A 24,141-nucleotide genomic window follows, 5' to 3' on the forward strand; every position below is an offset into this window, starting at 1 on the left:
CTGGTTTTGGTTTTTCTCCTTTTGTTTTTTTCTTGCTTTCAGACAACAGCTGTTCATGATTCTGCCATTCGCAGTTCCTCTAGACTCATCTTTCGCTTCTTTACTTGTCCCATTACCACTCCCTTTGGTCTTGCACCAGCAACCCTTCAGTCATGTAATCTCTCCTGCCTTCCACCCCATCAGACTTTCCCTTTTGTTCTTTTTCACACCCTCCTCCCTTTCACTTGCTTAAAAAGCCTATTACATCTCTAACTTTGCCCAGTTCTGATGCAAGGTCACAGACCTGAAACATTAACTCTGTTTCTCTCTCCACAGATGCTGCCAGAACTGCTGAGCATTTCTAGCATTTTCTGTTTTATCCCCACCTATTCAATTTTTCCTCATAGTTAAAATTCTCCATTCCGGGCAACATTCATGTAAATCTCCTCAGCACCCTTTCCAGTGCGATCACATTCTTCCTGTAATGCAATGACCAGAACTGTACCCAGTATTCTAGTTGGGACCTAAATCGTGTTTTAGTTAGTGTTTCTGGCATAACCTTCTTGCTTTTATATTCCATGCCTCGGTTAATAAAGGATAGTATCCCTTATGCCTTCTTAACCACCTTATCTACCTGTCTTGCTACCTTCAGGGATCTGTGGACATGCACTCCAAGGTGCCTCTGTTCCTCTACACTTCCCAGTATCCTACCATTTACTGCATATTCCCTTATCTTGTTATTACAGAAATCCTACAGAATTTAATAAATTGCTATTTTGGTTCAGTCACGTATATAATGCAAAATACATAAACTTTGTGATTTTTCATCAACCTCATCTTACCAGAATATTCCTCAGTCTGCCGAGTGAAAGATTGGAGCGCGCGTGGAGGCTACATGTGAGTTAAAGGTATCCAACTCATTTGTCAAGGGAGATGCATTGTTATATCTCCTGGGTTATGCACTCATATAAGTAGATATCAGACAGTATTAGTCAGGTGCAGACATAAGGGGCAGGATTTTATGGCCCCCCGAGGTGGGGTTGAAGGTTGGGAGGGAGCACAAAGAATCACGACGGGGGGGGGGGGGGGGGGGGGCCGGAAGGCCTGTCGCCTCCCCGTCGCCAAGTGATCTTACTGGGGGCGTGATAGGCCAACGACGGCCTTCCCGCCCAGGGGCCAATTGAGGCCCTTAGGTGGCCTTTTAATGGCCAATTAAGGGCCTCTTCCCGCCACTGCTAGGATCTTACCAGCGGCGGAGGAGTGCCTCTGCCTTACAAAATGAGATGCCCTCCCTGCGGGCTTGGTGGAGGTCCCCTCATTCGTGGACAATCTGTGGCCCATGGAGGACACCAGGACACCGGCCACGAACCACTTTACCCCACCTGGGACCCCGTCCCCTGGACTGCATGAGCACGAACCCCCCCTTCCCCCCTGTCCCCCTTTGCCGGGGCCTTCCAGATTGGCCCCAGCAACCCCCTCATTTATCTGAGGTCTGGGGTTCAAGCACTGGGCCTGTGTCCAAGGACTCTGCAGTAAGGCAGTGGCCACCCCTCCCAATGGCACTGCCAATACTTGCTAAGCTGCCAGCCCGCTAATTGGCCTGCAGCTCTTGAAGGTGGGATCCCTGTCTTTAAAGGGACGGGTATCCTGGCTTGTGAAACTTAGACGTAAAAAGATCGAAGGATCACGCTGGGTGGCGGGGGGTGGGAGACACAAAAAGGCCAGGGAGAGCTCCCCCCGCCTTTTTGGCCCGGTGCCAGGAGCCCTGCCTCCTACACAAAATCCAGCCCAAGAGATTAGCTATAGGAGAGGCTTATGCTACTAAACCCAAAAATTTTTAACGCACCACTTCTTTAAAATTTAGAATCAGATTTGATTTAATAAACTTGTGTGCAAAACCTTTTGTACCCTCAGCTACCAGAGCTGCTAATTGTATGTGTTTCTCTGCCAATTGAAGCTCTTAAATGTCACTCATTTCTCTCTTAATAGTTTTCAACGTGCAATATTCTCTCTTCCTGCAATCTGTACTATTCTTCTTCCTGCTTACGTTGCTCTCATTCCAACTCCTCAGCTTCAAATCTGGCATTTCTAACTGGAACATACATTCCTTGGGGGTGCCTGTTATAAAACCCGACTGATTTTCCTTTCCATTAAATTCAATGGAAAGGAAACTCAGGTAGGTTGTAAAATGGCTGAGCAATCCACTATTGCCTATTTTATACCATCGCTGAAAGTTAAAATGACTACCCTCATCTTTTTCCTTTGTAGAAAAATAGGCTAACACAATTTCTGTCTCAATCTTTTGCTCTTGTTGATATCTTCACATATCACTGTTTGTTACTTTTCAGTTGCCCTTAAATTTAAATGCTTCAGATGTCTTTGGTCTGAGTGCTATTCAGTACCCCAATCAAAGTTGCCTGCATGGCCACAATTTTTGGATCTTCACACTAGATGTTCTCTCCAGTTCAGTGCCACTCGCCATAAGTGTACCTCCTATCTTTTACTTATGTCTTTCTTCTGCCCAGTATTGCCCATTCATCATAAGATCTGCTTGGATAACAAAGCACCATCGGATACAGTTCTCCTTTGCAAAACTCCTTACTAATCAAAGATCATCCTGAAATGCAAAGAGAGCCCCCAGCTTCTCTTCACTACAAAGCACCTTCTTAAACCATCCTCTCATGTCTCCTCCACCCTCACCTTTAGTAACAAGTGTGAGGAGCTTACAGATATTTTTTGTCACAAAGATTGAGATCATCTGTTCAGCTACCTTCCATTACCCTAGACCACTGCCTAAACTTCCCTTGCCCTCGCCCTCATCTCACATCTTTCTGTAGATTCTCTCCTACCTGCATCGTGTTTACTCTGAGCTCATCTTGTCAATGTGACCCACCCCATACTCACTCAACCCTACCCACACCAACCTGATCATACAACTTCCCTTCCTGGCCCCATGTTCACTGTTATTAATGGTTCCTTCTTCTGTTGTTGCCTCTGAAATCCATGCTCATCTTTCCCGCAGTTCCACACATGATTCCTTCCACTCATGTTTCCACACCCACCACAGTACTGAAAAAGTTCTCATTAAAATTACAAATAACGTGTCTGCGACCATGGTAAACTGTCCCTCCTCATCCTCCTCGACTTGTCTGCAGCCTTCAACATGGTTGACCACACCGTCCCCTTCCCATGCCACTCCTGCATCGTCCAGGTGGGTAGGACTGTGCTCACCTGGGTCTATTCTTATCTATTCAATTGTAGCCAGCGAATCATCTCCAATGACTCCTCTTCCCACTCCCACACTGTTATCTCTGGAGTTTCCTAAGGGTCTATCCTTTGCCCTTCCTATGTCTCATCTACATGCTGCTCCTTGGTGACCTCAAAAATGCATTAGGTTCCACATGTTTATTTATTTAGAGATGCAGCACTGAAACAGGCCCTTCGGCCCACCGAGTCTGTGCCGACCAACAACCACCCATTTATACTAACCCTGCAGTAATCCCATATTCCCTACCACCTACCTACACTAGGGACAATTTACAATGGCCAATTTACCTATCACCTGCAAGTCTTTGGCTGTAGGAGGAAACCGGAGCACCCGGCGAAAACCCACGCGGTCACAGGGAGAACATGCAAACTCCGCACAGGCAGTACCCAGAATCGAACCCGGGTCCCTGGACCTGTGAGGCTGCGGTGCTAACCACTGCGCCACTGTGTCTGCTGACAACATTCAGCTCCATCTCACCACCACCTCGCATGACCCCGCCACTGTTTCTGATTTGTCACACTGCTTGTCTGACATCAACTACAGGATCTGCAGAACTTTCCTCCAACTAAATATTTGAGAGACTAAAGCCATTGTCTTTGGTCACTGCCACAAGCTCCATTCCCTAGCCACTGATTCCATCTCTCTCCCGAGCAACTGTCTGAAGCTGAACCTGAATGTTCCCAACCTTGAATTGTGCTTTACCCCGAGTTGCGTTTTTGACCACAGATCCACTCCATCACCACCAAGACTGCCCACTTCCACCTCCACAACATCGCGAGACTCTGCCGCGCCTTAGCTCATCTACGCCTTTGTTAGCTCTAGACTTCACTATTGCAATGCTCTCCTGGCTGGCCTTCCATCTTCCACCCTACAAAAACGTGTGTTCTTCCAAAACTCTGCTGCCCACAGCTCAACTCGCACCATGTCCCGTTTACCCATCACTCCTGTGGCTGCTGATCTGCATTAGCTCTCAGCTAAGCAACCCCTCAATTTTAGAAATTCTCAACCTTGTTTCAAATCCCACCATGGCCTCACCCATCCCTACCTCTATCTCCTCCACTCCTACAAGTCTTCAAGATCTCGTCTAATTCTGGCATTTTACAGAACACTGATTACAACTGCACCACCAATGCAGCCAGGCTTTCAGTTCCCTAGGCCCTAAGCTCTGGAATTCCCTCCCTAAACCTCTCTGCCTCTCTACTTTACGACGTTCCTTAAAACCTACCTTTTCGACCTCGATTTTGGTCTTCTGTCCTGATATCGCTTTCTTTAGCTCTGTGTCAAATTTTGATTCATAATACATATGAAGTGTCTTCGGACATTTTGCTATGTTAAAGGTGCAATATGAATGCAAGTTGTTGTTGTAGTGTTCGTTAAATGATTGCATAACAGAGAATGCTTGCTCAGTATATTGTCTGATGAAATATTACACGTCCTTGCACCCAAATTCTCCTCTCTCTATGGAAGGTGAACTGAAAAGCATTCTTCAAGACAAAACCTGAACTGGTATTTTGATCATTACCGGGTTTGTTTACATAAAATACATGAATGAGCACATAGTTTTTACAGTGAAATAAATGTATTTCCCTGTGTTCCTTGATTATGAAAATAATAAAGGTGCAAAATACTCTTTCCAAACATGGGCTCACCACTATTTTAACCTTTCATAGCAAGGCTGGTTCAGATTTTTAAAATACAGCTTTCTGCTGCTACTGCAAAATTATAAACCAGCCTGTATCTGAGAGAGAAAGAGGAAGACTGACACTGTCTCCATTTAAATCTGTCTGTAGATTATAAACATTTCATGATATAATTAATCTAGAATGGATATTTCATCATATCAAATGACGATCAAGGAGACCACCTTTACTGATGACCTAAGACCTTTATCTATGCACAAACTTATTTCAAATAACTGACCCATGGAATCTTCACATGTTTCACTGTCTCCAAATGTTGCACAAGTAATCAGTGCTGTTGCTTGTCTAATATCTAAGAAGGCTGAATCTCACCACCCCCCCAAGAAACCTTGGGCAATCTAGATTTAACTCACCATATCCTTGTTCAAGTCATAAATAATTGTATAATAATGATAATTTAAATAAGGCAACATCAGCAAAATCTAAATTTCCATAATTCCATAAAAACAAAGGATCATCAAGAAGCCATTCAGCCCCTCGAGCTTTGATCTGAACCACAACTCCATTTATCCATGTTGTTCCACATCTCTTGATACCATTACCTAACAAAAATATATCTCAGTGTTGAAAGTTTTAATTTACATCCATAGGAAGCAAGTAGCATGAAGTCTAGCTCAATGGAGTACTGCTTCTACAGAGTACTTAACTCAAGGAATTTGGTGAGTGAGGGAATTTGGTGCTGTTCTGGTATCTTACAAAACGAGGACAGTCCAAGAGAGGGAGCGGGAGACAGCAAGATCTGAGAGCTGAAGTCTAGAGGCATTAGTTAGGTGAGCAGGTAGGTGATTGGTTGGTGAGTTTTAAGGTTTTCTTTCCCTCTAAATTAGGGCAGTAGTTTAAACTAGGATCTGGAAAATATTGGTACTATATTAAATTTATAACATAACTAGTTAAAATACTTAATATATCCACAAATAATCATTGAATAAAAAGGTCAGCTAATTAAATAAATAAGGCCAGTCTAAGATATGGCAGAGCAGGTTGCGTGTTTGGACTGAATATGGGAGTTTGTGGCAGGCAAGACTGTACCAAACAAACACATCTGCAGGAGATGTCTTCATCTCAAATCTCTCTAGCTCAGAGTCATTGAGCTGGAGTGCAAGTTAGAGACTCTGACACATAAAGGAGGGGGAGGAATTTCTGGACAATTATATCCGGAATACAGTCACACCCCAGAGGAAAACACAGGTTCAGAAAAGGGAAGGTGTGACTGTTAAAGAGTCGAGTGGCAGGAACTTGAGAGGTTGAGAAGGAGGTCCTGCAGACACTGGTCCTGTCCAACAGGTACGATGTACTCGCTACCTGTGAAGACAAGAGGAAAGATTGCAGGGAGGTAGAGAAATGCAGATCAAGGCACCTTGACTCAGAAGACTGTCCAAAGGTTGGGGTGGGGGGGTGGTGCTGGTGGTGAAGAGCAGAATAGAAATGTGGTATAATTAGGACGACAGATAGCATCCTCCGCAGCCAAGAATGAGAATCGCAAAGGATGCTTTGCCTGTGCCAGGGTAAGGGATATCTCATGGCGGCTGGAGAGGAACTTGGAAAGGGTGGGAGTAAGTCTATTTGTTGTGGTCCATATTGGAACCAACAACATAGGTGGGAAAAGGGAGGAGGTCCTACTGGAAGAGTATCAGGAGTTAGGCTCTAAATTAAAAAGCAGGACCTCAAAGTTAATAATCTCTGAATTATTACCCAAGCCACATGAAAATTGGCATAGGAGCAAACAAATCAGGAGAATTAACACGCACCTAAAGAGCTGGTGTGGAAAAGGGGGAAATAGATAAGGTGAAACAAAAAAAAAGAGGGTGTATAATGCATGTCAGGTGAACTCATCAAATGAGAACCAGGCCATATACAATAAGATGAGAGGGGAGGTGAAGAGAAAATAAGACTGGCAAAGAGAGAATATGAAAATAGAATGAAATCAACATAAAAGGGAACCCAAAGACCTTATACCGGCATGTAAATATAGTAAGCAAGTAGTAAAAGGAGGACTAGGGCCTATAAAGGGACAGGAACAGAAATAAATGCTTAAAGGTGCAAGGCAAGGTTAATATTCTGAATGCACACATTGTATCAGTGTTCACTAAAGAAATGGAGGTTGACAAAATATCAGTAGAAGCAGAGAGATTGGAGACAATGGAAAGGATAAAAATTGAGAGGGAGGAGGTACTAAAAAGGCTATGCTTCGGGTAGATAAGTCACCTGGTCCAGATGGCTTGCATCCCAGGTTGCTAAAGGAAGTGCAGATGAGTCATGGAGACACATAGTTATACAGCACAGAAACAGGCCCTTCAGCCCATCGTGTCTGTGCCAGCCATCAAGCACCTATCTGTTCTAATCCCATTTTCCAGCACTTGGCCCATAGCCTTGTATGCTATGAGGTTTCAAGCGCTCATCTAAATACTACTTAAATGTTGTGAGGGGTCCTGCCTCTACCACCCTTTCAGGTAATGTGCTCCAGATTCCAACCACCCTCTGGGTGAAAAAATTTTCCTCAAATCCCCTCTAAACCTCCTGCCCCTTACCTTAAATCTATGCCCCCTGGTTATTATTGCCTCTGCTAATGGAAAAAATGTCTTCCTATCTATCCCATCAATGCCCCTCATAATTTTGTATACCTCAATCAGGTCTCCCCCCCACCCCCACCACTCCCCTGCCTTCTCTTTAAGGAAAACAACCGTAGCCTATCCAGTCTCTCTTCATAGCTGAAATGCTCCAGTCCAGGCAACATCCCGGTGAATGTCCTCTGCACCCTCTCCAGTGCAATCACATCTTTCCCATAGTGCGGTGACCAGAACTGTAGACACTACTCCAGCTGTGGCCTAACTAGCATTTTATACAGCTCCATCATAACCTCCCTGCTCTTATATTCTATGCCTCGGCTAATAAAGGCAGGTATCCTATATGCCTTCCTAACCACCTTATCTACATGTGCTGCTGCCGTCAGTGATCTATGGACAAGTACACCAAGGTCCCTCTGACCCTCTGTACTTCCGAAGGTCCTACCATCCACTGTATATTCCCTTTCCTTGTTCGTCCTCCCAAAATGCATCACCTCACACTTCTCAGGATTAAATTCCATTTGCCACTGCTCTGCCCATTTTACCAGCCCATCTATATTGTCCTGTAATCTAAGGCTTTCCTCCTCACTATTTACGACACCACCAATTTTCATGTCATCTGCGAAATTACTGATCATACCTCCTAAGTTCACGACTAAATTATTAATGTACACTACAAACAGCAAGGGTCCCAGCACCAATCCCTGCGGTACACCACTGGTCACAGGCTTCCACGCACAAAAACAACCCTAGACCATCACTCCCTGCCTCTTGCCACTAAGCCAATTTTGGATCCAATCTGCAAAATTGCCCTGGATCCCATGGGCTCTTACCTTCTTAACCAATCTCCCATGTGGGACCTTATCAAAAGTCTTACTGAAGTCCATGTAGACTCCATCAACTGCCTTACCCTCATCTACACATCTAGTCACCTCCTTAAAAAATTCAATCAGGTTTGTTAGGCATGATTGCCCCCTGACACAGCCAATGATTAATCCCTGCCGCTTCAAGTGGAGATTAATCCTGTCCCTCAGAATTTTATTCAATAGTTTCCCTACCAGTGATGTTAGACTCACTGGCCTATGATTACTTGGTTTATCGCTACTCTTCTTGAATAATGGTACCACATTCACTGTCTTCCAGTCCTCTGGTACCTCTACTGTGGCCAGAGAGGTTTTGAAAATGTGTATCAGAGCCCCTGCTATCTCCTCCTTTGCCTCACATAACAGCCTGTGATGCATCTCATCTGGGCCTGGGGATTTATCAATGTTTAAGCCCGCTTAAACATCTAATACTTCCTCCCTTTCAATGCTAATTTGTTCAAGCATATCACAACTCCCTCCCTGATCTCTACACCTACATCGTCCTTCTCCATAGTGAACACAAATGAAAAGTAATCATTTAAAACTTCATCTATGTCCTCCGGCTCCACACACAGATTGCCACTTTGGTCCCTAATGGGCCCTACTCTTTCCCTGGTTATCCTCTTGCCCTTAATATACTTATAAAACACCTTGGGATTTTCCTTTATCTTGCCCACCAGTGTTTTTTCATGTCCCCTCTTCGCTTTCCTAATTACTTTTTTTAAGTACCCCCCCTACACATTCTATACTACTCTTGTGCCTCCGCTGTTTTCAGCACTTTGAATCTGCCATAAGCCTCCTTTTTTTTCCTTATCCAATCCTCTAGATCCCTTGACATCCAGGGTTCCCTGGACTTGTTGGACCTACCCTTCACCTTTATGGGAACATGTTGGCCCTGAACTCTCACTATTTCCTTTTTGAATGACTCCCACTAGTCTGATGTAGACTTTCCTACAAGTAGCTGCTCCCAGTCCACTTTGGCCAAATCCTGTTTTATCATATTGAAATCAGCCTTCCCCCAATTCAGTACCTTTATTTCTGGTCCTCTTTGTCCTTTTCCATAACTACCTTAAATCTTACAGAGTTATGGTCACTATCCCCGAAATGCTCCCCCACTGACACTTCTAGCACTTGTCCAGCTTCATTGCCTAGGATTAGGTCCAGTACTGCCCCTTCTCTTGTGGGACTTTCTATGTGCTGGCTCAAAAAGCTCTCCTGTATGCACTTTAAGAATTCCGCCACCTTTAAGCCTTTTGCACTAAGACTATCCCAGTTGATATTAGGGAAGTTGAAATCCCCTATTACCCTATTATTTTTAGATCTCTCTGAGATTTGCCTGTATAACTGCTCCTATATTTCTATCTCTCCTTGACTGTTTGGAAGCATGTAGTATACTCCCAGCCAAGTGATTGTCCCCTTTTTGTTTTTAAATTCTACCCATATGGCCTTATTTGAGGAACCTTCTAAGATATCATCCCTCCTTACTGCAGTAATTGACTCCTTGATCAACAGTGCAATGCCACCTCCTCTTTTACCCCCTCCCGTGTCATGCCTGAAGATTCAATACCCTGGAATATTGAGCTGCCAGTCCTGCCCTTCCCTCAACCATGTCTCTGTGATAGCAATAATATCATATCCCCATGTGTTAATCAATACCCTCAATTCATCTGCCTTACTAGTAAGACTCCTTGTGTTAAAATAGATGTAATCCAGCCTTGCATTGTTCACTTGTGCCTTAACAGGTCTATATTTGCTCTGCCTTCCAGACTGACTCAGTTTCTCTTCTATATTTGACTGCGCATCACCCCTTACTGTACCTCCACTTTGTATCCCACCCCCCCCTGCCAAATTAGTTTAAACCTCCCCCCAACAACAGCACTAGCAAACCTCCCAGCAAGGATGTTGGTCCCGTTCCGGTTCAGGTGCAACTCATCCAACTTCTACAGGTCCCACCTTCGCCAGAAAACAGACCCAGTGATCCAGGAAACTAAAGCCCTCCCTCCTGCACCATCTCTTCAACCACGCATTCATCTGCTCTATCCTCCTATTCCTATACTCACTAGCATGTGGCACCAGGAGTAATCCAGAGATGGAGTAAGTGGAAGGGCTTGCCATAATCTTCCAATCTTCCCTGGATATGGGAGAGTTGCCAAAGGATTGGAGAGTGAAAAATGTGACACCCTTGTTAAAGAAAGGTTGTAAAGACAGTCCTAGCAACTATAGGCCAGTTGGTTTATAAACAATAATCAGGGAAAATATCAATGAGAAAGGTTTGAGCTAATTAAGGATAGCCAGCATGAATTTGTAAAAGGCAGATCATGCTTGAATAATCTCATTGAATTTTTTGATGAACTAACAGAGAAGGTTGATAAGGGGAATGCGGTGCATGTTGTCTATATGGATTTTAAGAAAGCATTTGATAAGGTATCACATAAAAGGCTGGTTAACAAAATCGAGGCTCATGGAATAGGGTCAGTGTACAATTGGATAAAAAAATTGGCTTAAGGAAAGAAAACAGCGAGTCGTAGTAAATGGTTGCTTTTCAGACTGAAGGATGATGGACAATGGCGTTCCCTAAAGGTCAGTGCTGGGACCACTGACTTGGATCTTGGAATAAAGAGCAGAATCTCAAAATTTGCTGACAACACCAAACTTGGAGATGTGGCAAATAGTGAGGATGATATGAACTGCCTGCAACAGGACATAGACAGGCTAGCAGAATAGGCAGAAAGATGGCAGATAGAATTTAATACTGACAAGCGTGAGGAGATAACATTTTGGCAGAAGGTATAGGGAGAGGCAATATATACTTAATGGCACAGTTCTAAAGAGTGTGCAGGAACTTGGGGGTGTGTGTGCATAGATCTTTGAAGGTGGCAGGGCATACTGAGAGAGTGGTTAGTAAAGCAAGTGGGTCCTTGGGCTTCATAAATAGAGGCATTGAGTACAAAAGCAGGGAAATTATGCTGAACCTTTAGAAACCTCTGGTTAGGCCCCAACTGGAGTTCTGGTCACCACACTTCAGGAAGGATGTAAGGGTCCTTGAGAGGGTGCACAGGAGATTTACCAGAATGGTTCCAGGGATGGGGAGTTTTTGTTTACAAGGTTAGGTCGTAAAAGCTGGGTTTGTTCTCCTTAGAACAAAGGTGATTGAGGGGAGATTTAATAGAAATGTACAAGATTATGACAGGGTTAGATAAGAAAAAAACTGTTCCCATTAACAAGTGGTGCAAGGACTAGGGTACACAGAATTCAGCTCTTTGTCCATGCTCAGACCAAGGCTGTAATCAGGTCTGAAGCTGAGTAGCCCTGGCAGAAGCCAAACTAAGCATCAGTGAGCAGGTCACTGCGGAGTAAGTGCTGCTTAATAGCACTGTTGATGACACCTTCCATCACTTTCCTGATGATTGAGAGCAGGCTGATTGGCCAGATTGGGCTCCTGGGCCACTATCTGCTGCTGCCAGTGATGTATAGTCCCATTTTCTGAAAGCTCTTGGATTACTCTAAATCCCCTTCTGATACTTCTGAATGTTGCTGTCCTATTGTCACATCAATTCCAGCACATGAGCTGATTCCTATCATTAAACAAGGCTTAATAGATTTTAATATGCAAATCTTTACTTTTTTTCTGACTTTCCTCAATGTTTGCACTCAGTGTTTGGTAACTGTATTAAACTCAGAACAGTATTAGTAGTGGCAGCAGACACTGTTGCTGCACTTTAGCTGTTTACCATCACCTTTAACCTACTATTCCATCATCATTAACTTCAACACACAGTAGCCTAATAGTACAGTAAATAAGTTAACATTGTATGACTATTCAGGCCAGGTAGGGTTCCATTACATGCTTGTAAATATAGCTCCCAAATCTATTACGTTCATATCTGACTTCATTTGGAATACAAAATAGTGAAATGAATAAATGTCTTTCTAAATGCCATCATGCCTTCATAAAAAAATTCAACTAGTTACAAAGTATTGGGATTAATATCCACTGGTTAACGTGTGCCTTTTTGTATCTTTTTAAACAGCATAGTGTTAGATAAGGAGTCTAAGCATCTCCCCTTGACATTAAATGGCATTAACATCACTAAAGCTCCCACCATCAACATCCTGGGGGTACCACTGATCAGAAACTTAACTGGACAAGCTACATAAATACAATGGCTATAAGAGGAGGTCAGAGGCTAGATATTCTGTGTTGCTTAACTAACTCACCTCCTGACTCCCAAAAGCTTTTCAACAATCTACAAGGCATAAGACAGGAATGTGATCGAATACTCTCCACTCCCGGATGATTGTAGCTCCAACAACGCTGAAGAAGCTCAACACCATCCAGGACAAAGCAGACTGCTTGATTGACACCCGATTCACCATCTTAAATATTTACTCCCTCTGACACATGGCTGCAGTGTGTACCATCAACAAGATGCACTACAGCAACTCACCAAGGTTTCTTTGACAGCACCTTCCAAACCCTCGACATCTACTGTCTAGAAGAACAAGGGCGGCAGACACATGGGAACATCTGCAAGGTGCCCTCCAAGCCACACACTATACTGACTTGGAAATATATTGACGTTCCTTCATCATCGCTAAGTCAAAATTCTGGAACTCCTTACCAAACAACACTGTGGATTTACCCACACCACACAGACTACAGCTGATCAAGAAGGTGGCTCACCACTTTTTCAAGGGCAATTAGGGACAGGAAATAATAGCTGGCCTTGCCAGGGATGCCCTCATTCCATGAACAAATAGAAAAAGGGAACTTCCTTCACCCGGAGAGCAATTATAATGTGACACCTGCTATCACATGGTGTAGTTGAGCTGAATAGCATAGAGGCATTAGGGGTAGCTAGAAGGAGAATGGAACAGAAGATTATGCTCATAGGTTTAGGGTAGTAGGAGGCTCGTGTGGAGCATAAACATCGGCACAGGCCTGTTGGGCTGAATGGCCTGTTTCTGTGCTGTCATTTCTATGTAATTTCTAGTGCTAATCACATTAAGGAAATTAGTATGGCCCAATGTAGGTTAATAAGATTGTCCCGAACAGAGTATTGCAGTGATCATGTTATTCAATTGTGTGTTTTAATTCAGTGAACCAGAAAGGTATAACACAATGGAAGAACACTGTAGTATGGTGGTGTAGAAGATGGGATGCAACTTCAATACTTTGGCACCAATGACCATATTTGGAGGGATAATCAAACAGAGGCCACAAATCTCCACATAAATTCCTACCAGGAGTTAAATAGCCCAGCAGTGATTTGTTTTCTTCCCCTTATTGGGGGAAAACGAGAAAGCTACTCTCATTGGTTCACATCAATTTGACAGATTTTATGTCAAAAGTCAACAGTCAGGGGTAGAACTAATGACCAGTTCTATAACACTGCAACAGCTGATCTACACAGAGAACAGAAAACTAATCAACATCAACTTGTATTTATATAGTGTGTTAACATAAAGACCATCCCAAGGCACTACACAGGAGCATTATAAAGCAAAAACTGACACAAAACCACAAAAATATTAGAAACCATAGAAAAGTTATGGCACAGAAAGAAGCCATTCAGCCCATCCAGTCTGCGCCGACTAAAAATAAACAAGCCGCCCATTCTAATCCCACCTTCCAGTACCTGGTCTGTAGGTTACAGCATTTCAGGTGCAGGTCCATGTTCCCTTTTAATTGAGTTGCGGGGTTCTGCCTCCACCATTGATCCGAGCAGCATATTCCAGACACCTACCACCCTCTGGGTGAAAAAGTTTCTCCTCTTGTCCCCTCTAATCCTTCTACCAATCACCTTAAATCTGTGCCCCCTGGTAATTGGCCTCTCTGCTAGGGCAAACAGGTCTTTCCCGTCTACTCTATCCAGGCGACTCATAATTTTGTAAACCTCAATTAAGTCACCCCTTAGCCCCCTCAGTTCTAAAGAACACAACCTTAGCCTATCCAATCTTTCCCCAAAACTGTAATTTTCAAGCCCTGGTAACATTCTGTACTCTCTCCAGAGCAATTATGTCCTTCCAGTAATATGGTGACCAGAACTGTGCGCAATACTTCAGCTATGGCCTAATCAGCATTTTATACAATTCCAACATGATATCCCTGCTTTTGTATTCTATACCTCGGCCAATAAAGGAAAGCATTCCATATGCTTTCTTTAGCACATTATCTACCTGTCCTGCCACCTTCAGTGACCTGTGGACATGCACTCCAAGGTCTTTCACTTCCTCTACCCCTCTCAATAACCTCCCGTTTATTGTGTATTCCCTAGCTTTATTTGCTCTCCCCAAATTCACTTCCTCACACTTCTCCGGATTGAATTCCAGTTGCCACCTTTATGCCGACTCAACAAAACCATTGATATCAATCTGGAGTCTACAGCTATCCTCTTCACTATCAACTACACGTACAGTTTTTGTGTCATCTGCAAATTTCCCAATCATGCCTCCCACATTTAAGTCCAAATCATTAATATATACCACAAACAGCAAGGGACCCAACACTAAGCCTTGTGGAATGCCACTGGAAACCGCTTTCCATTCGTAAAAACATCCATCGACCTGTCACTGAACCAATTTTGGATCCAACTCACCACATTCCCCTGTATCCCATGGGCTTTTACTTTTCTGACCAATCTGCCTTGTGGGACCTTGTCAAATGTTTTCCTAAAATCCATGTAGAAAACATCCACTGCACAACCCTCATCAATCTTCCTTGTTACTTCCTCAAAACATCCAATTATGTTCGTAAGACACGACCTTCCCTTAACAAATCCATGCTGACTATCCCTCATTAATCCGTGCCTTTCTAAGTGGCAGTTTATTCTATTATCTCTCAGATGGGTCAGATGACCAAAAGCTTGATCAAAGAGGTAGGTTTTAAGGAGTATCGTAAAGGAGTAGAGCAAGGTAGAGAAGCGGAGAGGTTTAGGGAGAGAATCCTAGAGCATGGCAGCTGAAGGCACAGCCACCAATGGTGGAATTATTAAAATTGTGTAGCTCAAGAGGCCAAAATTAGAGGAGCGCAGATATCTCGGAGGGTTGTAGGTCTGGAGGAGATCACAGAGATAGGGAGGGTCAAGACCATGGAGGCATTTGAAAACAAGGGGATGAATTATACCGACCCCTCCCCCCCCACCCCTTGGGGGGGCCTGGAAAATGCCTCCGAGAGAGGACCGCCGCAGGCTTCGACATTGGGACGGCCCTGCCCCATATTACCGCCAGCGGCGAGGCCTCGTGGCGGCCCCCTGCCGCTCGGCGATGTGAGACACATTTAAATATGATAAGACATGTAAATTAAAGAATAATTACTTACCGGGTGCCACCGGCCGTCCTGCTCCGATATTACGGTCGGTGGCCGACATACTCGCACTGTCCAATCTCCGACCATTGAAGTACAGTGAACACCGGTAGGGAGTGGGGAGGAGGTAAGTATATCAGTGCGGGGGGGACGAGGCCGTGATAAAACTTATGTGATTGGTCTAGGAGCTGATGGGAAGGGGTAAAGTTAAAAGTTTCTGACCTTTGTGGGGGTGGAAAGAAGGTCAGGTACACAAGGTGTGTATTTTGTGGGGGGTTAGGGCAAGGGATGAAATGTAAGGCTATGGGGTGGGGGGTGGCAGAGGGGCCGGAAAGATATGCTTAATTATTTTAATATTTTAAATTCAATGTCCCTTTAAAAATTTAAATCATCATTTCGGGCTCTAAGCCCTTTAAAAATGGCAGTGGCACCATAGGCCATTGCTGGGAACGGATCACCTGCCCCCTCCACGTCATGGGGGAGCAGTCTGCCCCAGCCATTTAAATGAGCCACCATGTTTAACATCGAGGCAGCTCCGCAGAGCAAATCTCATACGTGCGCCCCGCCATCTTTGAAGTTGCAAGCTGATAAAATTCAACCCAAGGATGAGAATTTTAAAATCGAGGCGTTGCTTAACCAGGAGCCAAAGTAGGTCAGCGAGCACAGAGGTGATAGATGAACAGGACTTGGCACAAGTAAGGACATGGGAGGCAAAGTTTTAGATGACCTCCAGTTTACGGAGGGTAGAATGGGGGAGGCAGGCCAGGAGTGCATTGGAATAGTCAAGCCTAGTGGCATGGATGAGGGTTTCAGCAGCAGATGAACTGAGGGAGGTGCAGAATCAAGCGATGTTAGGGAGGTAGAAATAGGCATTCTTAGTAATGGTGCGGCTATGTGATAGGAAGTTCATCCTGGGGTAAAATATGACATCAAAGTTGTGCATCAGTAACATTTTCCACCAATAAAATCTGAAAATGAATTGAGTTGCTTGTTTCCATGACCATGTAAGGCTGCAGAAATTCGAACTGTCAAATGGAGACATTTAGTTGTTATCTACAAGAAATTGTTGTAGTTTTCAGAAAGTTACTGCATCATACTTTACAGGTTTCTCTCTTTAATGTAAAGCACATGGTTCTGGAACAATTTCTGATGGTTTTCTAAGATCAGTAATCAACATTCTAATAAGCAGAGAGAACAATATGTACATGCATTACAGTACTGTTTTTATTGGAGATATTTTAAGGAAAGTGGAAATAATTACTTTTGTCCCCATTCTCCTTAAATACTTTCGTGTATTTTTTTTAAATCCTAGCAAGGCTTTAGTATATGCCACTTTGCATCTTCTAAGCAATGGGAATATAGGACACGCTGGCCCAGGAAAATCTTCATGCAATATTCCACCCTCCAATCTGAACATTATTGCAAGTTACCAGCTGGCTAATTGCAAGTTACCTGCTGGCTATGCTGCATACTCAGCTGATTGCATGTTTTCCCAAGGTTAGACAAGATCAGATCAGATCTTAGGCCTGTCTAAAACTGTAGCACTAATTGCAAACAGCGGAGCCATTGCAGACATATTGACAATACAATCGAATATGGAATGTCAAAAAAATTGACATTTGAAAAACGAAAGCTCAGCTGTATTCAGCTCCAAACCCCGTCCCCTAGCTACAGCCTCTATCTTCTCCCAGGCAACAGTCTGACATTAAGCCAGACTGTTCGCAACTTTGGTGTCACATTTAACCCCGAGATGAGCTTGTGACCTCATATTCACACCAAGACTGCCTACTTTCACCTCCGTAACATCACCCAACTTCGCCCCTGTCTCAGCTCAGCTGCTGCTGAAACCCTCATTCTTGCCTTTCTTACCTCTAGACTTGACTATTCCAACACATTCCTAGCTGTTCTCCCACATTCTACTCTCCATAAACTTGAGGTCATCCAAAACACTGCTGCCCGTGTCCTAACACGCAGCAGGTCCCGTTCACCTATCACCCCCTTGTGCTCGCTGACCTACACTGGCTCCCAGTCAAGAAATGTCTTGATTTTTAAATTCTCATCCTTGTTTTCTAATCCCTCCATGGGCTTGCCCCTGCCTATCTTTGTAATCTCCTCCAGTCCCACAACCGTCCGAGTTAACTGCACTCCTCTAAATCTGGTCTCTTGAGCATCCCTGATTTTAATCACTGCACCATTGGTGGGCATGCCTTTAGTTGCCTCGACCCTAAGCTCTGGAATACCCTCCCTGCATCTCTGTGTCTCTCTACCTCACTTTCCTCCTTTAAGACAATGCTTAAAACCTAGGTCTTTGGCTAAGCTTTTGGTCGTCTTAGCTAATATCTCCTTTTGGGGCAGAGGTTTTCAAATGCTCCTGTGAAGCACCTTGGGATGGTTTTTTATGTTAAAGGCACTATATATATAATATATAGATATACACACATTGTTGATGTTGTAGTATTGTTTGAATATGTAATTGCTGGGGGAGTACTTTGAGCAAAAATATTCTCCTTAGAATTTCTGCCCTCTTTGCAAAAAGTGAGCTATGAGTGTATGAAATAAAAATAAAATAGCTCTTATTGCAGCTTAATCCCATTATCCATTTCCCATTCTGAGATTAAAAGGCATATAACCTATGTAACAGTGCAAGTGTTTTCATATGGCTAGTGCCACAGATTTTTAAATATCAAGACCAATAAACCTATCCATTTACAAGAATATGAGTCATTCAACCTCTAAGACTAACTTCAAATCTGCATTGGGGAACAGAACAATATGTGGAAGGAGTCTCCCCCAAGCATCTCCGCAATCCACCCCGGCCACCAACCCACCCAACTCTTCTACAGGGTCAGCCAGCTCCGGACACGAAGCACAGAGATTGCAATTGACAAAATCATGAAAATACAGTTTTGGTGGAGCATCATATTCATATTAACCACATTATCTTTGCCTTGGGGGGGGAAAGAAAAGGGATTTATCAGTTGTCCAAGTATGGCTTAATGTCTGGTTTCCTAAATATTAACCTCTGCTACCTGATAAATGGGGGCTACAATACATATGTCGAGATAAATCCTTCGTTTGGAAGTTCAATTCAGGTTGAAAGTATGTAGATTAACCATAAATTAATTCATGTTTAGTGGAAGCACCTCAATTTTACATTCACCTCATGAATTGAGAACTATCCAATTTTTTGAAAGAGATCAAGCATAGCAGGGATATTTGCATGCTGGTTTTACTGAAGAAACATGTGCATACAAACAGATTTTGAATTCCTGTTCCTGTACCCAATGTGTATTCTTGTGGATGTGTAAACTGACAGCAATTGTCAGAGGTTGCTTTCCTAATGTATATAGCAGAGTTCAGCAGTCAGATTTGTCTGGGCCCCAACCATCCAGAATGTGAGAAAATCATTTCATCTGATGGTACAGAGATACATACAGAGTTCCGTATAGTTAATTGAGTCAAACGTCCAAATAGTATAAAACAAGTACTTTCACTTTACTCTGCCAAGGGTCTTCTTGACAACTGATATGGCCAGTGCAGTATCAGATAATGCAGCAGCAGATGAGGTGAATTGTGAGTTTACTCAAAGTGACTACCTCATCTTCATTGGTTGAAAAAGGTATTGTCGTGTGTTACAAATAACTAGAATGTTAATTATTTAGCATTGGGATACCTATAAATGGGTTGTAACATGTGTTCCCAAGCCATTCTTTGCTGGTACTAACATGACATTTCTTTCAGGGATGTAGATTAATTTTCATTTGTAAATACCTGGTTAGGGTAGGTTTTAACTAGGCTAAGTCGCTGTGCTAACATCTAATACAACACCACTACAAACCTAGTTTCGGGGGCTTTCCTCCCAGACAGAAGTAATAGTCCACGATTTCTATGATGCTAAAAGGCACATCCAATATCTATTTAGGTCTCAATTAAACTTGGAGAATCTTAAGCTGATCAAATAAATGGCAAAATTCTTGGTCCCAAAACTCTAATTTTTGAGATGCAAAAGCAATACAGCTGTGACATAGGGCCCCGTAATTTGGAACATATTTATCATTCAGCAGTTACACCCTTTCTAAAATGCACACACATTGTGGTAGAAAATGGTGCATATGTGCACATGACAGGACAATGAGCTGAAAGCTACTTCCCAGAAATTTCACCTTTTACAACAGAATTGCACCCGACTTAAGTTAGGACTATAGAAAAGAGGGGTAAATTACCTGCAAGAAGAGGTTACGTTCACAGCTTTTAGTGCCCACAAACTTTGAAATATGGGGCTGAATTTTATGGGCCTCCCCCCCCACCCCCACAAGAAGGGTGTCAATGGTGGCCACTTAAGGGCCTCTTCCTACCACTGCTGGGATCTAATCCAATTACATCTTGTAAAAACCAGTAAAAGGAGGTGACCTCCCTGTAGGCTTGGGAGGATGGTCCTCCTCTGAGGGCAATCTGTGGCCCACGGAGAACCCCCGCTGGGAAAACCTGCAACTCCCTGAACCCCCATCCAACTGCACTTAACGCCCACCCTCCAGCCCCCTCTTGCTGGGCCTTCCAGATTGGCCCCAGTGACCCCGCATTACTTACCTTGGATCCGGGCTCCAAGGCCTCTGCAGTACCGGTACTGGCCACCACTCCTGGTGGCATGCCAATACTGTGATTGGCTGGCAGCTCTTGGAGGCGGGATTCCCATCTTTAAAGGGCTGTTAATTGGGCTGGCAGGGGGCTGGGTGGGGTGGGGGCTCTAGCCATCCAAGGCCGGATTCCCATTTCGATCCGTTGCCAGGAGCCCTGGCACGGGCACGAAATCCAGCCCATCAGCTGTGATTGAAACAATTAAAAATAACTCTCCTCCTAGATTTGCAATTAAGAAAGGATTCTGTAAATTGTCTTTCTGTAGTTTCTGGCAAGGAAATCTATTGCTTCTCGCCTTTAGAGTACTTACTATGAGGTTCACTATGGGTTTTCTCCTATAATGGAGGCAAACAGGATTAGGAGAAAGAAATGATACAGAATAAGGGCAATAAACTGAAGATTAACTAAGAAATATCCTTTTACTAGAGTCTAAAGACTACTCCTCTTCACTGATATCTCAGAAGAGATCCACTTAATGAGGCAACAGTTCAGTCAGAAGGCATAGAGAGGACTGCCCCTCCAACATGCTGTCAACCACAAAAAACAGGCCAACTTCCTTCAGAACATGGGACATATCACCAAAATGGTTTTATTATATACATATTTATTTACATCATGTGCTTATTACTGTTCTCATACCCCTGTTTTCTGTCTGCGCTGTTCATTAATTTATCCTAATTCTATGCTAAGATGATACCAAAGAGACAGGAATGCCAGTGGTGCTTAGCTGTCCTGTGCTATCATGAGCCGCTTGGAATCAAGGAGGCCATCTCAGGGCTTCCGATTCCTGAGAGAACACCTCACCAGACTGCATTGCCACTACAGGTACATGGGCAGTGTAGTCCTGTATCCTGGCCTGTCCATGGCCAGGCATCAAAGAGGGCTGGCTAGTTAAGTTACAAGCTGCTGCCTAGATACCAGAGTGCTTCCCTTTCCTAGTCATTAAATATATCACGTAAGGAACAACAAAAATTTCACTTAATCCATGAATAAGGCATTATGTACATACTTCATCTTAATTAAAATTTGGTGAGTGTCCTCAACAGCCAGAATTTTATTATTATTAAATTAAAACAGGAAATGCTGGAAATATTCAGCGGGTCTGGCAGCATCTGTGGACAGAAATACAGAGTTAACGTTTCAGGCTGATGATATTTCACCAAAACTGGGAAAAGTTAGAAATGTAATAGGTTTTAAGCAAGTGAAAGGGGGAGGAGGGTAGGAAAAACAAAAGGTAAGGTCTTTGCTAAGATTGCCATGTAAATTGGTGATTATATGGATGTCTGTAGCACCTTGTGGGTTCACTCAAAAGTGTTATCTTCTGCTGTAGATGGCAAGTCATAACAAGGGAAATACAAGGCATATTCTCTTCCCATTGGGTGACAGAGATGCCATACATAGAGACCCATCTCCTTTTGAGCTGCATGATCCACTACATCCCCTCAATAACTGAACCCATGCATACCCATTCATTTTTGTAAGATTCAATAAAGACTCATTAACCCCTTTTCTATTAATGGAGAATTGTCAGTATCCTAGTTGATTGCATAGATGAAAAGACTGTCAGTAATGGGAAACAAATAGGCATATAACATTAATGATGACATAACAGAATGAACATCTGGCAGTGCAGGTGGAACATTAGAGAAAAGTAATCTTTACATTTTGGCATAACTGTATTGTTTGTACATTTCATAATATACAATACACAGCTTTCCACATCATAGTCAAGCTAAAGTTTAGTTATCTGTTAAAGTAAAAACAAAGAAATATGCCATACCTCAGAGTGAATTGCTCCACTGTTGAATTTGGTGTTAGAAACACAGAGATACTAAGGATCTCCCCAGGTTTTAGTGGTCCTTCTGGCAAGCGAATGAAGATGTTGCCATCGAGCCTGTGCTCCTGAACTAACTGAGCTTGGGGAGGCTGGTATAAAGTGATGCTTCCTATACGTAGCAAAGGCTGCTGGTGTGATCCATCCTGCCTAACATTTTTCCCTTGACGAGAAGATGCATCACTTCCAGCATTGCAGTCTCCACTTCCATCTGGAGGATGCAAGGTATAGTAGAGTTCAACCTGAAGATTTTCATTGATTATATCCAAATTATCCACGGGTTTCTTTCTTCCCATAGTTGAGGTGGCAGAACTAAACCAGGCAAGGGACAAGTCAACTTGGACCAGGCACATGGCTAAGATTCCCCTCAGCCTGCAGGAGCTCTTAATACCGCTCACATCTCGGAAAGCATGAAGTCTAGCACATGGCAACTTATCCACAACATCAAAATCATCCCAATCTCGGCCTGCCACATAAAATAGTACTTGGACAAGTGGCTGGTTAAAGGGAACTCTCTGTTGGATAATAAAGGCTCTGACTTTCCAATTCATGGTAAATCGGTCCAGCACTTCCAACGTACTGGTGGGCTGAAGAATATCTTTTGGGAGGGTCCGATCCATGAAGAAAGGTCCTAATGTGGCATTCACCACTGGAAGTTCCTTTGTCTGAAATACAACAAAGTGTTCCAAGCGTTGAAGTGATCTGGTGCTGTTCCATTGTGGGTTTGGTTCGTCTTTATTTAGGAAAAAGGCTAGCTGTACATTTGAGAGCTTGTAGTTCACAGGAAGGTAGGCTGAGGATGTGTAGAAGCTCTGTAATCTTTCTGAACTAGTAGGCAACACTTTGCTGTGAACTGCAAAAAGAAGAGACAAAACTGATACATATGTTTTTAAAAAAGCAGTGTTGAATGTTCCTCAATTTCAATAATAATTCCATACAGCTGGCATATAAATTAGCTTGGATAACAGCTAAAAGAATTGGTAAAGAGTTGCACAACTATTTTTTTTAACAAGTCTGATACAGAAATTGAAAGTTTGCTAAGCAATTATTGTAACATTTGTTCTAAATAAAGGAATGTGGCGAATTAATTATGATTGATGAAGTTTTTACTAAAAAAGTTACATAACAAAATTACAACTGATGAACTTTATGTAACGAACTAAAAGCACAAGATTTTTGGAATTTCACAGCAAAATAATTTCAGCTTTTTATTTCTAATGTACTTCCAAAATTATTTAAATGGTGGCCTATGAATTCGAGCGTAAATCCAGTACTGCATAGGCTGCATGCTTCTAGTGAGTGGCCACCTGGGAGAACTTCCTGGAGGCAGCCAAACAAGAGGCCCCCTCCATGATCCAATTAAGGATGGTGGGTGAGTCCCTTAGGCTGCAGGCCCAATCAGAAGGCCTGCAGCCTTGGAAGGATGGCAGCCCCACCGCCAGATACGGATACTTCCAGTATTGGAGTGGGAACGTAAGGGTGCCTCCATCTTGAGGCGCCCGCTGAATTCAATTAAATGAACGGTGGCCACCCCTGTGGAGGGACCTCTCCATAGGATGGCCACTAGCAGGAGCAGTGGCTCACTGATAGCCACATCGAAGGTGGGAGGATTAAAAGTAGGCCCCATGCACCGCCCAGATTTGGCCCTCAGTGGGGGGGGGGGGGGGGGGGGGGCGTATTCGCTGCCAGGAAGATGCCAATAGAGGCCTAATCAGGCCACAAATGGGCACTTAATCATGGAAGATTATGGAGGTGTGACCATGTCGGGCCAATGATCCAACATGTCTTTCTCAGAAATTCCTACCTGTCCCACCTCAAAGCCTGCCCCTGTGGGACCAGGAAGATTCCAGCCAATTAGTCCCTTGCAAAAAGCTGGTCTACCAGCTTCTATTTACTATTGGAGTGCTGCGGAGGCCAGTCGTGGCCCCAGAGGAATCTCACCAGTCACGGAAAGAAAAAGGATCAGCCAGCTTGCAGGTCAGGAGGGGTCCA

The 24,141-nt window shown here is 43.6% G+C and overlaps 1 protein-coding gene across 1 annotated transcript in view; it reads right to left on the reverse strand.

The window, feature by feature from the left end:
- Nucleotides 1-23,776, reverse strand: part of tmem132e (transmembrane protein 132E) — a 679,389-nt gene extending 655,613 nt beyond the window's left edge. The window contains exons 1-2 of the mRNA XM_068009881.1: nucleotides 23,602-23,776; nucleotides 22,096-23,002 (exon numbers count right to left, since the gene is read on the reverse strand). Of these exons, the coding sequence (XP_067865982.1) occupies nucleotides 22,096-23,002; nucleotides 23,602-23,776 (1,082 nt within the window). The remainder of the gene's footprint in view (nucleotides 1-22,095; nucleotides 23,003-23,601) is intronic.
- Between the last annotated feature and the right edge of the window lie 365 nt (nucleotides 23,777-24,141).

The sequence above is a fragment of the Heterodontus francisci genome, chromosome 30 (genome assembly GCF_036365525.1).
Source record: "Heterodontus francisci isolate sHetFra1 chromosome 30, sHetFra1.hap1, whole genome shotgun sequence".
Taxonomy (NCBI): Eukaryota; Metazoa; Chordata; class Chondrichthyes; order Heterodontiformes; family Heterodontidae; genus Heterodontus; species Heterodontus francisci.